At 31.3% G+C, this 17,127-nt stretch overlaps 4 protein-coding genes across 6 annotated transcripts in view; 3 read left to right on the forward strand and 1 right to left on the reverse strand.

Annotated features, from left to right (window-relative positions):
* The window catches only part of LOC132759584 (hepatocyte growth factor-like), a 91,799-nt gene that overhangs the window by 27,444 nt on the left and 47,228 nt on the right, over positions 1-17,127 (forward strand). The window lies entirely within an intron of this gene.
* LOC132759562 (uncharacterized) overlaps positions 1-17,127 on the reverse strand; it is an 82,924-nt gene that overhangs the window by 6,667 nt on the left and 59,130 nt on the right. The gene's annotated exons all lie outside the window — the stretch shown is intronic.
* LOC132759527 (uncharacterized) lies at positions 8,210-12,493 on the forward strand. The gene is made up of 4 exons (XM_060751320.1): positions 8,210-8,219; positions 8,930-9,049; positions 11,531-11,648; positions 12,021-12,493. The coding sequence occupies exons 1-4, from the start codon at positions 8,210-8,212 to the stop codon at positions 12,424-12,426; spliced, it is 654 nt and encodes a 217-aa protein (XP_060607303.1). The 3' UTR covers positions 12,427-12,493.
* Positions 16,293-17,127, forward strand: part of LOC132759538 (CD109 antigen-like) — a 43,821-nt gene continuing 42,986 nt past the window's right edge. For 2 of the 3 annotated variants that reach the window (XM_060751330.1, XM_060751345.1), the window contains exons 1-2: positions 16,294-16,362; positions 16,944-17,022. In XM_060751330.1, the coding sequence (XP_060607313.1) occupies positions 16,961-17,022 (62 nt within the window). In that variant the 5' untranslated portion in view covers positions 16,294-16,362; positions 16,944-16,960. Of the gene's footprint in view, positions 16,363-16,943; positions 17,023-17,127 lie in introns of all 3 variants that reach the window. The other variant, XM_060751337.1, reaches the window with a different exon arrangement.

Consider the following 17,127-nt stretch of genomic DNA (forward strand, 5'->3'; position numbering starts at 1 on the left):
ATTGCTTATATAATACTTAAATATGTCCAAATACCATCAAGAGTAGACATTGCATGTGGAAGGAATTGCAATTTTCAGACTGTAAAAATGAAACAAAAAAATAGAGGCGATATTTGGTGTTTGTTAATTTGAATGATTTGAAGTAAGTTTCATCTTTTTATTACTTTTGAAATTTCAGCTATTTATCAATTTCAGCTTTGCTTTTCTCTAAAAAGTCCTGACAATGCCAGAATTGCCCACAATAAAAGAGGTACCGCATGGGGAAAATCTTAAAACCGTAGTCTCATCATTGAAAAGTGTGAAATTATGTTTTGATATTTGTCACGGACAAATCAGTCATCCACTGAAAAGCAGAAAAATAGTATTAACATATGGTACTGATTTGAATTTAGCTATAAATTCTACATTTGTCACGGGATTTTAACATGAGAGTGTCGCGCGAAAAATCCAGGTGTCTGTCGCAACGGTCAAGGTCTTACTTAAGGGTTAAATGTCAAAATTACAAAAAAGTACAAAATAAGATTAAGATAGATTTCTTGTTCGCTTATTTTTACGAAGAAAAAAAGGTACATGAGGTTGCCATTCACAAACTTTAACATGGGTGATATTTTAAGGTATTAGATTTATAATAAACACTTTTTCAAAAGGCATTTTAAACTTCATATGGACATTTTACCGCATGAGCATATTGCTAAAAATGTCTGTTTTCATTGCAAAGCCTCTTGTTTCAAGTTCAAACTGCTATGAAACTTTAAAAATTGCTTCAATTCTGATGAAACTTCTGTACCATAGCCTTTTTAACAGCCTGCTGTTCATGTTACCATGGCAACGGGGTGACGTCACAAAATTGCAAAAAAATCACTATTTTGCGTTGTTTTTAGTTTTATCAAAACTGATTTCAAAGAATTGCAGCTTTTCAATGGATTGAGTCAAAGGCTTTTCAGCGTTTGTGAAGTGTTTACCTTAAGATGGAACTGAGGCAATTTTTAGCTCCTCATTAGTCTAAAACTTTCTTGGCGATGATTACATTCCATTTACTAGGTAGACGGAACAACATATAAATCAAATATGTATATGAAAATAATTGAGAGTGCGCTTCAAACCAAAAATCTGAAGTTATAATATGTGTAAGCATTCGTTTTTTTTTGTCCACTGCCATGCATATGTTTAACGTTTTAAACACTTTTCATATTAATCTAAAAACAGATTAAAATTTTGAAAATTATTTAAATACTTCCAAATCTAAATATTTAAGTATTACGCGTAAAAGAATTTCTTCGCATAATATTAGAATTCAAACATGTAGATATGATAGGAACATAATAGAAAGACAGGAAAGAGTACGCCAATTGTGTAAGTGCTATGAGATTGAGGACAAAAATCATTTCATTCTTATATGGAGTATTTACCGTGATTTAAGACTCCGATTAATAAAACGTCATTTTTATCATAGACCTAGTATGTACAAATTCATAGAAATGCTTATATACATAACTTAAACAACAAATCAGTTCTAAACAATCTTAGCAAATTTATTTATTTAGCCAATATAAAAAGAAATTATTTATTGAATGCATTTACTAGACTGTAAGGCTATAACAATGTCCATTATATTCACTGTTAGACACTATAAGAATGAAAAAATGCTGTTATTCAATATCTAATTCATACTTATTAGAGCTTATTCTCCATATTTCATAAACTGAAACATTAATTATTCTCTTTCATTTGAATACCAACCGTGACAAAAGTTTTATATGTATTACTAGTTGATGTATAACGAGATACATGTAAATGTATCAGTTTGATCGAAATTTCTTCTTCATCATATATCGTGTTGAGTAAAAATGCACTAGATTGTATTACAATGTATCTGTTTGGTGAAGCGTGATCGAATGTCATACATTTTGACCTCACGTCATATGCATTCTATAATAAGTTTGTAGGTTTATATCGTCGATTTTATAGAGGATATTTGTTTGTTTGGCATGTCAGATTGAAATATATTTCACTGAGTAAATACCAGATGCAATATTTTCACGAGTGGCGTAGCTAAGAGTGAAAATAGAAAAACAGGCGTTTATGAATGAAATATATTTCAATCTTATATATAAAACATATATTAATTTTTCCTTTAATTCCATGCTTATTAAGTGATTTAAAGTGGTTATTATTTACTGATTTTGCTCGTAACGTCGCACATTCTCCTTTATGACGTCATTACATCATGACGTTATATCATCAATATTGAAATATAGTTCTGTTAAATTTCGCTTATTTTGTTACATTTTTAAAAAGCTGTATGATAACATTGACTTCAATTCCTAAAGAAGCAAAATGTACGTATGACGGCATTAAGTTTTGTCTGTTTATCCATTTAGTTATGAAATTATTTTCGTCCGCATTCAGATATATAGTCCGGCATTACTGACCAAAGGTCTTAACGTTATGAAATAATGAGTAAATTTAGGAAAATGGCCATGCCTTCTTTCGTCAGTTAAATGTTTAAATCAATGTCACTGAACGCAAAAACCAAGCGCCTAACTATAATGAATAACGGTCACAGAACACAAAATTCTTACTCACTGAAGAACAGCATAGAACACTAAATTCTCAAACTTCTGATAAAGGTTACCTTCCTAAGACGCTATATAAGCATGGCCGAATCTAGGTGTGTATATTTACAAGTGCTTAAAACTTAATAACTTGTCTGAAATGAGACATTTACACACTGAAAAGCATAATTGTAATACAATTGAATAATTTTGATGTTTATATGTCTGTGTTAATTATATGGTGTATTTTAACGTTTTCGTACAATAACTATTTTGATAATCATGAATTCGTTATTTATAAAGATTATTTGCCTAAATGCTAGTTTTACATTATTTTGGGTATGTGATAAATAAAATATTAAATTTGCTCAGGCTATTTCTAAAATAATTGTTGAAAAAATGTAATGTAATTCTATGCTAGCCAAATACTTGCGAATAATCTAATTGTATAAAACAAGCATCCATTAAATTTCATCTATAATATAATTTTTATGTATAACAAAATGGTCTTATGGGCAGATTTGTATGTCATTATAATACAATGGTCTTATAAGCGGTTTGTATTTAAATTTAAATCAGTGATTTTAGGAGCGGCATTGTTATAAATCATATCACTGTCGTCTTACTTTAACACAGTGAGTGATCTTATGAGCGGGTTTGTGTTTAATTCAGCCACAGTTGTGTTATGAGAGCTCGTGTATAAATTATATCACAGTTGTCTTACGAGCAGTTTGTAATTTTGTATAACACAGTGGTCTTACGAGCAGTTTGTGTGTGAATATAACACAGTGGTCTTACGAGCAGTTTGTATTTATGTATTACACAGTGGTTTTATGAGCAGTTTGTGTGTGAGTATAACACAGTGGTCTTCCGAGCAGTTTGTATTTAAGTATAACACAGTGGTCTTACAAGCAGATTGTATTTAAATATAATACAGTGGTCTAACGAGCAGTTTGTATTTATGTAAAACACAGTGGTCTTACATGCAGTTTGCATTTAAGTATAACACAGTGATCTTACAAGTAGTTTGTATTAAAGTATAATATAGTGGTCTTATGAGTAGTTTGTATTTAAGAATAACACAGTGGTCTTAAGCGCGGTTTGTGTGTAATTATTACACAGTGGTCTAACGAGCAGTTTGCATTTATGTAAAACACAGTGGTCTTACATGCAGTTTGTATTCAAGTATAACACAGTGCTCTTACAAGCAGTTTTCTATTTATGTATAATAGAGTGGTCTTACGAATATTTTGTATTTAAGGATAACACAGTGGTTTTACGAGCAGTTTGGTATTGAAGTATAAAACAGTGGTCTTACGAGTAGTTTGTATTTAAGTATAACACAGTGGTCTTACGAGCACTTTTGCATTTATTTATAACACAGTGATCTTACATGCAGTTTGTATTGAAATATAACACAGTGGTCTTAACAGCAGACTGTATATAATATAGTGGTCTTACGAGCAGTTTGTATTTATGTATAAGTCAGTGGTCTTTCAAGTGTTTTGTATTTAAGTATAGCACAGTTGAATTTCTTGCAGTTTGTATTTAAGTATAACGCAGATATCTTACAAGTAGTTTGTTTTAAAGTATAACACAGTGGTCTTATGAGTAGTTTGTATTTAAGTATAATACAGTGGTCTTACATGCAGTTTGTTTTAAGTATTAAACAGTGATCTTGTATGTATTTTGTATTTTAGTATAACACAGTGGCATTTTTTGCAGTTTGTATTTAACTATAACACAGTGATCTTACAAGTAGTTTGTATTTAAGTATAACACAGTGGTCTTACGACCACTTTTTCATTCATGTATAACACACTGGTCTTACATGCAGTTTGTATTTAAGTATAGCACAGTGGTCTTACAAGCAGATTGTATTTAAGTATAACACTTTGGTGTTTTGAGCAGATTGTGTGTAAGTTTAACACAGTGGTCTTACGAACAGTTTGTGTGTTAGTATAACACATTGACAAGCAGTTTTGTGTTTAAGTATAAAACAGTGGTCTTATGAGAGAGTTATGCTTTTCAACTATCATAATAATAACCGTTCTGTTCATTCTATAAACACAAGAAAGCACGTATTTAAGTCAATACTGCATTTTCAATTTTAGAAAAAAGGCGCTAATTTTTTTTTTTAAACTACGCTAATTTTGAATCAACCGTTGAGTTTTCAGTTAATACTTACACGTATTTTGCATTGAAAAGACAAATGCAAATAAAATGTTTACTTTCTTAATGATTTGAACCTAATTCCGCTGTAGTGTTTGGTTAGAACTACCAAATCATGGTAATTTCTTTAATGACTCTTGCACAGCTGTAAAACCGATATCAAACCACAGGCGGCAGTATGGATACCCACCCCACTCTGCCCCTGCACCCTGCTACAACCCTGAAAAAATTAATTCAATACTAACGTTTACCATAAAATACCAAATACAAAACCACCGGTGTAATTAAAAAATCACTATCAAAATTATAGTTATAGCTTTCTCTATAACTATAATTTTTATACTAGATTTTTTTTTAATTATATAATTCTATAAAAAAAAATTTGTAATTGGTATCATATAGTAAAACTTACAATGTTGAATTATTAAACACTAATATTACCACCTGTTTATCAGGTTATACTTTGCTTGCGCCTCGTCCAATATAGGTTTGACAGCTGTGTACTTGTCCAATAGAATTCAGTAGGGTACTCAATAATGTATAATGACCTCATATTATCACACACTTTAAAGGGACTCCGCTGAGGTTTAAAAGTCTAAAATCATAACATTTGAATTTCTTACATAAATGAGGTGGGGCACTTTAAACAGAAATATATGCAAAGATAGTTAGAAATATACTTTGAAATAAATTGAAAATCGTATTCTTATGCATTTCTTAGCCCGAATCGAGTGAAAAGCGTTTAAACGCTTTTCATTTTGGGTCATTATTTTACAATTTGAATAATTATTTTGGAAAAACGAAGTGCGCGTATGATCTGAAATTTCGCACAAAGATTAGTGGTCTATCCCTACATCACATGGTTCATTTATCTGGAAAAAAATATTTTCAGTCCCATCATGTCAAAATAACTCAGTGGAGTTCCTTTAATATATATATATATATATATATATAAACCGAAAAATAAATTCATAAAAAATACAATTAATTTGAATTTTAAAATTTAAACATTTTGCTACCTGAAAAAAGGGATAAAGCAGTTAACTGCCTATTTACAGAATGCTTACAAATTTCTCTTGGAATCATGTAATGTAACAAATACAGTCGAAACTTTGAATCACATGTCAATTCCATAATAACTGCATAATAATAATTATCATGATAATGGCACGTGTGTAGTGATAAATGTGTACACTGACAAATGACAAGTGCCAATTTGGTAGGTAGTTGATAGTTGGATTCAAATAACCAACTACCTACTAGTTAGCTGGTAGTTGGTTATTCGTAATTCCAAACTTTTTAACAGCTGGTACATGGTAATTCAATCACCAGAATAAAATGTTGGAACATATCATACATTAAAGGAAGGGACTTGTTTGTAATTCGCGCGAATCCCCAGTTTGTAACTCGAACTTTGCATGTTTCCCCTAAAAAAGTACTTTTCCAACCAACTACGTCCCCTGGTCGACGTAGGGAGACGGGGTGATACCATTTCATTTTGGTAGAAGTCATCCATCTTATAAACATGCTGAGTTTTAATTACTAGTACCAATAAAGTAACTATCATAATTAGATTATTTATCTTTGATTTAAAATCCCATCGAAATACAGAAGAAAAATATGTTTTGTCATGTCTTGCACGTGAGTGGTGCCGTCTGAGCGTATGGTTCTGTGTGTTTTGTGATGATATGTGAGGCATGTGTACTAAGTGTACCATGTTTGTCAGGTCAATGCTTGCGTCATGTTCGCCGTGTACATAGTGTCCTGTTTGTAGGGTCTGTGTTTGAGTGCATAGTGTCCTACATGTCTGTGCCAGTGTTAAGTGTCCTACATAACTGTGTAAGTGTGCACGTAGTGTCCGACATGTGTGTGTCAGTGAGTGCGTAGTGACCTACATGTCTGTGTCAGTGTGTGTTTAGTAACACATGTCTGTGTGTGATTGGTGTTACATTAGTTCCCTATGAATCATGTTAGCTGTGCGCGTAGTGTGCTATGTCAGTGTGTGAGTGTTTTCCTGTGCATCAGTTGTGTCATGTGTGTCTTGTCAGTGTTTGGGTCGTATCCTGTGTGCTAGTGTGTGAGTAGTGCCATGTGTGCAAGTTCAGTGTTTATTAATTAATCTTTATTTTTATCATTTTTTCATACGAAAGATCGTAATTTTTGAGTAGTGTTTATTATTATTATTATCACATTAGTAAACATGAAATTGAGTTAATATGCTAATAATTGTTCACACCTAAATAATTAATAAAGCTGACAGGTCTAAAGTGTTTTACAATGGCTGACTTTCGTGTCCTTGCTCGAGGGGTTATGATAAAAGACTTTACACAAACGAGTAGTAAAAGAACGGTTGACAAGCGAATTTATTTTTTAGATAAATGGTGATTTGAGACAAGTCTATTTAACATCTTTTCACTAGTTAAAAATAACTCTTTTGGCGGAAATTAGGTGAAAACTTTTTTTGTTAAAGGCAGCATACCTACAGACTCATGCTGATTTTCATGAAAATGTTATAAATGTAATATAAATTAAAGGTGAAATATTTTCAAGTTAACAAACAAAGTACTTTACGTATTGCAAACTACACTTTCAATCCACGTAAATTACCGAATAAATATCAAAATATGCAAAAAGGCCTTACTGCCTTAATCCATCGTCAAGTAAAATAGTTTTAGTTTATTAAAATCTTAGTAAATTTTATCTTATTTTTTCACAATAAAAGTTTATTGACATTAAATTTATAACAAGATAGATAAATTCTACCAAATGGTATCACCCCGCACTCTACGTCGACTAGAGGACTCAGTTGGTTATTCGCGTGAAACCCCAACTACCTACCAGACGGTAATTGATAATTTGGATATTGCATGTTAACGTTCATTACATAACAAGATATGTGTTTTCTATAATATGGAAACACCCCCTTCACCATAAATCGACCAAGGAATTCAATTGGCTATTTCGCGTGATTTCCCCACCTACCTAGCTAAATGTATAGTTGGTAATTCGAACTTTGCATGTCTACCCCTTAAAAGTACTTTTCCGAAATAATGTAACGAAAATATGAGAAGCAGGATTGATTCTCCAACATAGCAACGTACTGTCCCGTTATGTTCACCAAGGGTAACTGGCGCGAATCCCCAACTATCAACCAGAAGATAGTTTGCATGTTTTCCACTCGAAACAGAAAGAACTTTGAGGAATGAATATAACGGATACATAACAAGAAAATTTTTCAACATGTAAACACCTGTCTCCTCCCCCCCCCCCCGCCCCAGGGGACTCAGTTGGTTATATGCGTGTATCCCAAGCTAACCACCAGAAGGTAGTTGGTTATTCGAATCTCAGAACAGTTTCCACAAAAAATAAACAGATATATGATAAAAGAGATGAATTCTACCAAATGGTATCAACCCGTTTCCCTACGTCGACCAGGGAACTCAGTTGGATATAAGTGTGAATAATCCCCAACTATCTACAAGATGGTAGTTGGTAATTCGAACTTCTGGTAGGTACAGGGTGTTTTATAATATCTGTCCATGTAGTTAGGAATTCGTGTGAATAAACAACTAGGTCTCCTCCTTTATTTTGTGTTTTAAAACGTAAGATGTTTCTAATATTTCATGCTGCTGATAATGGATAGAACTACCAACTACCACCTGTTAAATAGTTGGGAACTATCAGCTAGTAGATAGTTGGTTATTCGAATATCCAACTACAAACTACCTACCAAATTGACGCCCACGGATAGATAATTATAAATTGTGTCATTCTTAGTCATTAGTGGTCGTTATTTACCTCCGACTGTTCAGTCAATATAGCTCGTGAAAAATTTATACATGTAGTATGTTTGATTAAAATCAATTCCATCCTTGATTTAATATTTAATTAGGTCTTTTCTGAGAAACGAATAGACATGATCCAGCAACATTAATAAATAGAAAATTTACTTTAATATGAACGTAGGACATCCTAGAGTCTATTTATTCATCGCTGTCCAATGGAGAGTAACAGGTTTTACTTATTGTACAATGATTTTAAACGGAGAATACATTTTATCTGTGTCTTTTGTTTGTTAAGTGATACATATGAAATGGAAACATATTATATTTTAATGAATGGAAGAAAATGTGTGTGGATTTTTTGCGCTATTTGCGCGTGCATAATATTAGGACAATATCGTTCATGGGTATATTTTACAGAATTGGATCCAGATATAAATATAGCTCTGTCACGTGTTCGACAATCACTTATAGATAACAAAGCGTCTAGACAAGGTGATTCTCAGCCAAAAAGAAGGCAATTAACATGGTTTACAAAAAGTAATTATTTTAATAGCACGTTATCCTCCGTAGAAAATGCAAGGGCTGAACTTTGCCTCCTTACCGCCAGAGCGGATAGACACTATGATTTGATGTCGTTTTTAAAGAATTTAAATGTGTGCGTGCATCACCATTCGTATCTTAGACAAAATAGGTCCGTAATTATTGAAATTGGAGGTAAGAACATTTTCATTAACAATTTTCAACAATTTGAATAAAACGAAGATCTAAATGTTGATCATTTAATGAGCTTTTAAACATAGTTAACACCTGAAAGTCTTACTCTCTCACGCCCCGTTTGACAACTGTCTGCGCATGCCCAGTACGTAAAGTTTTACATTCCTCACGGGTCTGACAAAATTCACGCTACACCGGATGGAAAATTTAAAAGGATGCATTACAGAGCAGACGCCAATATACATTCAAGATCGATAACAATTTATTGTATATTAAATGTGAATGAAAAAAAAAAGAAAAAACGAAAAAAAAAGAACAACACTTTTTTTTGAAGTGATATTTTTTTCATTGTCAAGTTGAGCTTAATTGACTTCATATTTTCAAAGATTGAGTGTAATGATGATAATGACCGACCAACAGTTGATATTGAAATAAAATGTTTAGGATAAAATATAAATCTGCGTAAAATATAAAAACACTGCCCAACTCTTTTTACTCTTATTACAAATTAAATATAACAAGTGAATTCTGATGGATATTTACAGAAGTTTTCTTACCAAACCTACATTTAAATATAAAGACAGTCATTGAAATCCCTCAAAATTATCAGGTGGAAACTATTTATGTCATTAAAAATGATTTAAAAGGGACATTACTCTTACAATACAACCCAATAAATATCAAAAGTAGTTTCTTTTTATCTGAATTTAAGCAAAGAGTTATTGATTGTTTTAGGCAAAAATGGCATTCAGACATAGAAAACGATATTGTACTAAACACTTTGTATAGTTATATCAAAAAAGATTTTTGTTTTGAACCTTATTTAAGAAATATTTATTGTAAAGGTATACGTATGAATATTTGTAGAATTAGAATATCTGCTCATAACTTAAGGATTGAAAAAGGTAGATACGGACGTAATAGAACACAAAGAAATGAAAGATTATGCCAATTATGTAACTTACCAGAAATTGAAGATGAGTATCATTTTATTTTAGTTTGTCCATGTTATCAAGATATTCGAAGAAGATTTATCAAGCGTTATTACTATACTAGACCTTCTATGTATAAATTAGTAGATTTACTACAATCAGATAATAAAGCTATACTTGTAAATTTAGGAAAATATATAGATGTAGCTAATAAAAAGCGACAAGAATTGTTACTATCCGTTGTTAATTCATAACACATTTTGAAATGTTAATTGGTTCAACTTATTATCCTTATTATCGTTAAAAAGATAATGTAATATTATACTTTTGACGCTGTTATTGTCAGGTCTTTTCTGTTTTTGGTGTTTTTCTTCTTACTTGAACTTTTTATTTCTATGAATGATAATGAAATTGTGATGTTCTTTGTTCCTTTATTTGCAGCTGTCTGTTCTCCGTTAGAATGTCATCAGTTTAAACTTTTATATTCTTCTTCTTATTTTTTTCTTTGCTTTTGTCATGTGACCACAGGATTATTATATTTGTTATTATTGTATGTAACGAGATACTGTAAATGTATAAGTTACCGAAATAAACTATTTCTTCTCTCTCTCTCTCTCTCTCATATTGGATATATAATTCTTACATGCTAAATATAAATACAATCAGAGACATAGATAACATTGTTATTAATATATATGTCTCTGATGCAATCATGGAAATCCTTCAAACTTTTCCTGGTACAGTGTATTTTGTTCTTGTATTGCCTTACAAAACTTCGATTATTTTTGTATCAATTTCTATTTCTATTGATTGACTTTATGTTATACTGTACTATAGACTGCTTTATGATACTTATTATTTAACGATGGCTAGCGCAATTAATATTAATGAAAAATATTTCCGCCTTGTTAAATCGGTATATCTAATTTCATGCTTAAAATGACAAACTGAATGTGTACTTTCATTTACTATGTACATGTTATTAAATCTACTCAGCCAGGACAAAACTAGTTAACAAGAAAAACCTGAAAAGGTCAATGGCCGTGGCAAACGGTACAATAATAAGAAACATTAATGAAGAATACTGGAATAAGATACGTTGTTGCCGAATACTGGAATAAGTTACGTTGATGCCGAATAAGGTTGTCAAAAATAGATATCAAAGAAAAAACAAATAACTGGAGGCCAAAACATGTTGCATGCGTTTTAGGCGGAGACTATTCATTAATTTTTTTTCGCAAGCTTCCGTCTACGCCCGCAAGCACCGACGGAAGAACTTTACATTTAAAACAAGACCAAGAGAATTGTGTGTATTAATTATCTTGCGACTTTTTGAATATAAAACTCACAGTCTCATTTTTGTATGTCACAGGAAACCTCGGTCACGACGCGGAGTCATTTGCTAGGAATTACAATGCCAGACAGATTATCCTAGAACCCGTTCAACAATATGCAAACATTTTAAAGAATAAGTTTGCTAACAATTCTAGGTAAAATTCGCTTTAAATAGTATTCATTTGTCACGTTACTTTTGTGATTTAAAACAAATACTAGTTTGGTATTGTAGATGTGTGATCTATCTCAACGATAAGGGAAGATATTTCTTTGGTAATGAGCATGTACATGATATGATTTATTCAATATTATTAATTGATAATATAATACAATATAATTATATGAGGTTATTATACTTAATTCAATATATAACTGAATTTTGTTGAACGAAAACATTCCATGTCAAACAACATAACTCGTATAAGAATAAAATATGAAATATTATTACAAAATGTATATGTATATATTACAGAACACAATTGATGAGTTAATTACATTGAAGCTATTCTTTTTTGTGTATTTTTCAGAATCACTGTATTGAACATTGGACTCGGAGAAAAGACTGCTACGGTAAATATTGACGTCAAGGGAGAAGCAACAAATGTTTTAGAAAAAGGTGGAAACACTACCGTGAAGCTAATACGCTCAATTGATTTCTTTACAAACATTGGCGTCGGGTCTTTTGACATTGACCTTCTTACGATGGATTGTGAAGGTTGTGAACTGCAAGTCTTAGAAAGTCTTCTAGAAAACAATATGATAAACTATTTCAAAAATATTCAATTTGAATCCCATAGTCACGTGATGGGGTTCAAACGTAACGATTGGCAAAGACGCTACTGTGTAATACAGGAGTACATGTCACGCTCACACAGGTTGACATTTCAATACAAGCACGTGTGGGAAAACTGGAGACGATTAGATTTAAAATGAAAGACAATATGGCAATATTTCAAAGAACGTTTGATAAATTGTCCTAGTTTGTTAGTTTGAGTAAAATTTGAGAAGGAAAATAGTTGAGAATCAATTTGTCCTAATTTGTGAAAAGTTTGAGAATGAAAATTAGTGCGGATATAGAATCCAGAGGCTATTGTCTGTTAAATTGCCCTCTTATTTACATGGCAGGATTATTATCACAAGCTAAATTGCCGTATTTGACATGGAAGAAATACCTTTATCTGGTAAATTGCCCTCTATTACATGACAGGAATACAATTATCTTGTATACTGTGCTTTAATACATGTCAGAGATAGTCCGTAAATTGGTTGGAATTCTTTTATCTGTTAAATGGCACTCTTAAACATAACAGGAATACTATAATCTGGTCTATTTTTACTATAACTAAATTTCGCTTCAATACATTGCAGGGATATAGTCAATGGTAAGATTCCATCTTTGACATGGAAGGAACATTCTTATCTGGTAAATTGCTATCTTATACATGACAAGACACTGTTACCTGGATAGCTGCATTTTCAAACATGGCATATTCTTATCTGGTAAATTCCCCGCTTAAACATGACAAAGATACTATCATTTGGTTAATTGCCCTCTAAAATAAATACACGGCAGGAATACCATAAGCTGGTATATAGCCTCTTTTACATGTCAGGGATACTGTTACACATGACCGAAATAATCTTACCTGGAATGTGCCCTTTGATACATGGCAATGGTACTATTATCTGGTATACTGCCCTTTTGAAATGCATGTGAGGAATACTTTTACCTGATAAATTACCCTCTAATACATGGTAGGGATACCATGTTCTGGTAAATTGCCCTCTTAATTATACATGTCCGTAAATTGCCCTCTTATACATGTCCGGAATACACTTACCTGGTACAGTGCTCTTAAAAACACGACAAGGTTCATTTATCTGGTAAATTGCCCTCTAATACATGTTAGGAAATTTACATTTGATACCTGGCAGGGATACTATTATTTGGTTAAGTGCTCATTAACACATAGTGAGAATACGCCTACCTGGTAAATTGCCTTCTTATATAGACATGGGTACTATTAACTGGTACATTGCTCTTTGATATATGGAAGGAATACTTTGATCTGGTTTCACGTGGCAGGAGTATTCTTACCTGCTAAATTGCCATCTAATACATTGCAGGATTATTCACACCTGCTAAAATTGCCATCTAATACATGGCAGAAAAACGCTTACCTTCTAAATTGCTATTTAATACATGACATGAATATTCTTACCTGCTAAATTGCCATCTAATACATGTCAGTAATATTCTTACCTGCTAAATTGCCATCTAATACATGGCAGAAAAAAGCTTACCTGCTAAATTGCTATTTAAAACATGTATACTTGATAAAGTACCCTTTTATCCATGACAGGAATCCCTAAACCTTCGGGATAAATCAAACAGTACAAAGTAGATTGGAAATGAAATTGATACAAGGTCAAAAGACTCAACCCGTTGTAAAAAAAGTCTTAAGAATTCTTATATAGAATATTTAGGACAAAACACAATGGTGGGCCGACACCAAATAGATAATAAAATTGTATATCCTGTTTACAAATGGCAAATGTTGATAAAGTCTTGTTTATATGAACTTCCTCCTGATACAAGATAAGGTGACCAGGAGCCAACTGTTAAAATTATAACAAGTTTTATGCTATGCATATATCTTGTAATAATGCAATTGATTGTCCAACAGTATGAAGCATGATAGAATGCTATATATTTTAACCATACATCATATGCATTCTATAACATGCGTGTATGTTTTTAACGTCGATTTTAATTGGATAATTTTGACGTTTATATATTTTACGTTCATGGCTGCTTTAATTTTATGTTGAATAATTTTTTTCTTCAAATAATCAATTTCATTGATATAAATATGAATATAAAGATTGTTTGCCTTAATGTTAGTTTTACATTATTGTGAGTGTAATGTTTTGTTCTTTTGTGTATGTGATGAACAAAATGACAAATGCAACCTACTCAATGATTTTGTAAGAACATTATCAACTGAAAAAAATAATTGAAAAAAATTTATCAAAATTATTTTTTAACTACCCAATTTTTTTTTAGGTGGCCCGAAAAAAGGGCGGTATTTAAAAAACCCAATTTTTTTTTTGCGCGTTCCCTTTTATACTTCAACTACTTTTTGTGTTTTAAAATTTTATATTGTACATTTTTTTGATCAATATTATCATTAATGCCCATATTTACACCAATAAACTAACGAGGAGAGTGACAGAAAGTGCTACAACAGTCTAAAATACTAAGTGCAATATCTTAAAAAAGCTTTACATAACCAAAATTAGCCTCTATAAAATATAAATTTTCAAATGACCTCAATTTGTCGAATATATTACGGACTTCAACATCTTTCATTTTTTGAACAATTACTGTTTATTACAAGTAAAAATGTTGCTGCAAGGCAACATTATTACATTAGCTATATACTAGAAAGCTATTTTCCGACATTTTCAGACTATCCTTTAACATGCAAACAAACAACCTGCATAGAATTATAAATATTAGGTTAAGAGGATCCGTGTTCATATTTGATAAAAGTTGTAAAATAAATTAAGGTTAAGGATTAAAGGCAATGTATAATGAAAATACACTTTCCTTCCTCATGCTATTATTTTGAAGAAATAATTTGAAAATTGCTGGTCAAATTAAGTTTTAATGAATTATATCATATGTTTGTCTGGTTATTGCGAGTCGAAAAAAATTATTATTTTGGCTCAACTTTATTTTTGCTCAACAGGAGCACCATTGAGGTCAAATTTCCCCTTAAAGCATAGCGTTTGATATCCTTGCATAGATCGAGTGAAATACTTAAAGATTGAAAAAATTGCAAATAATGATAAAGAAATATACTCAGAATTATATTGATTATTATTAATGTGCGTTAATTATTTGATTTGAGTGTAAAGCGTTGCGACGTTTTTTCAGTTTTAGTTGATTTTGGCAAATAAAAAAAAGATTCTGTTATTCTGGACAAAGGGTTGAGGGGATGATCTAAAAATTTGTACACAATTTGGTCTAGAAATACGGAGCCCGTAAGATGACATTTTTGACACTTTTTCCCCAGCACCTAATTACGAAATTCTTTAATTCGTTTTTACGAAATATTAATTAGTAGTTACGAAATATATATTTCGTAAAAACGAATTAAGTCCCGCGAAAAAAAGTGTGAAAAATGTCACCTTAGGGACTCCGTAAAGAATGGTACACAAATCTCTTTAAAATATTTCTAGTCTTTTAATATGACAAAAAACAACATCAACAAAAAAAAAACAAAAAAAAAAAACATAAAACAAAAAAAAAAAAACCTCAGTGTAGTTTCTTTAATAGATAGATAAGATAGATAAGATATAGTTTATTATCGTGACATGTGCATAAATGACATAGATACATAATATACAGATGAAAGAAAAGGCACCCGGCCCTTTTGGCCTATATGTCACCGGGAAATCAATGATGTCATTATTTACATAATTCAATAAAGTTACTTCTTTTATACATAGGATGATCTGAAGTACATGCATGTACAAAATACTGGTAATATATTTTTTTACGTTATCAAATATCAACAACTAATTAGTTACTATGTAAAGGTACTTTGAGCGGCATATTACAATTATTGTGCTTATTATTATACATATATAATTTAGGCGACATATTACAAATATTCAGTGGTGTAAACAAAAAAACCCCTCTAAGTTCTTAATGAACCACTATTAGCCTTCTTTAGTACACTGCAATTTACGAAGGTGTGTATAACAGGATGTGGCCTGAAAGATAAGAAAGTCATCATATATTATAAATATTTCACTGCTATCAGTGCTAGTGATTTTTATGGCTATTCTTTCATAACGGTAAGTTGTTACCTTTTTTCCATATTACAGGCATTTAAACATAATTTGCAGTTGATGCAAGGTTCTATGATTGTGATTTCTTATAAAACGCTTAAATGTGATTTACCTGTTTAAAGGACGTTTAATTTTCATATTTAGACAGATAATAATCTTTTTGTCCAGTTTCGATTTTGAAGTGTTCATTGGGCCTTTTTTCAATAGTTTAAAGGCACAATATGCCTCAGAAATGAATAAATATTTACTTCTTTAAAAGGGCCAAGCAATATCAGTTTTATAATGTTTAAGTAGTGGTTTTTAGAGCATGTTAGATGCCTGTTACCTGAAGAATATGAAGCTAAATGTAAAATTATATGTCATAAAAGTAGGAAAATTTTAACTTTCATACAAAATACTAAATCCCTATAATTGTACTTATTGCCAAAGGACAACAGAAGAAGAAGAAGATGATGACAGTTAAGGTATTTGGCCAATGAGTAACTTGTTGGAAACTATAAAAGAATACCAAAATTAACAGATTTTGAGTCATAGAAATGAAAACATTTCTTGGGCATAATGAGCCTTTAATTGATATTATTTTGCAGGGAGATTTTAGACAGCCATGTTACTAGCGGTCTTAATTCTTCTGACATTTGAAACATGTCATGCTGCTACAAGCAATGGGTAATATAACCTTTTATTTGTTAATTATATATTTCATGATATACAATATGTAATATAACCTTTTTTGTTAATTATATATCTCATGATATACTGTACAATTGCAAT

Source organism: Ruditapes philippinarum, unplaced genomic scaffold (assembly GCF_026571515.1).
Source record: "Ruditapes philippinarum isolate M1 unplaced genomic scaffold, ASM2657151v2 ctg3755_1_1_1_1, whole genome shotgun sequence".
Taxonomy (NCBI): domain Eukaryota; kingdom Metazoa; phylum Mollusca; class Bivalvia; order Venerida; family Veneridae; genus Ruditapes; species Ruditapes philippinarum.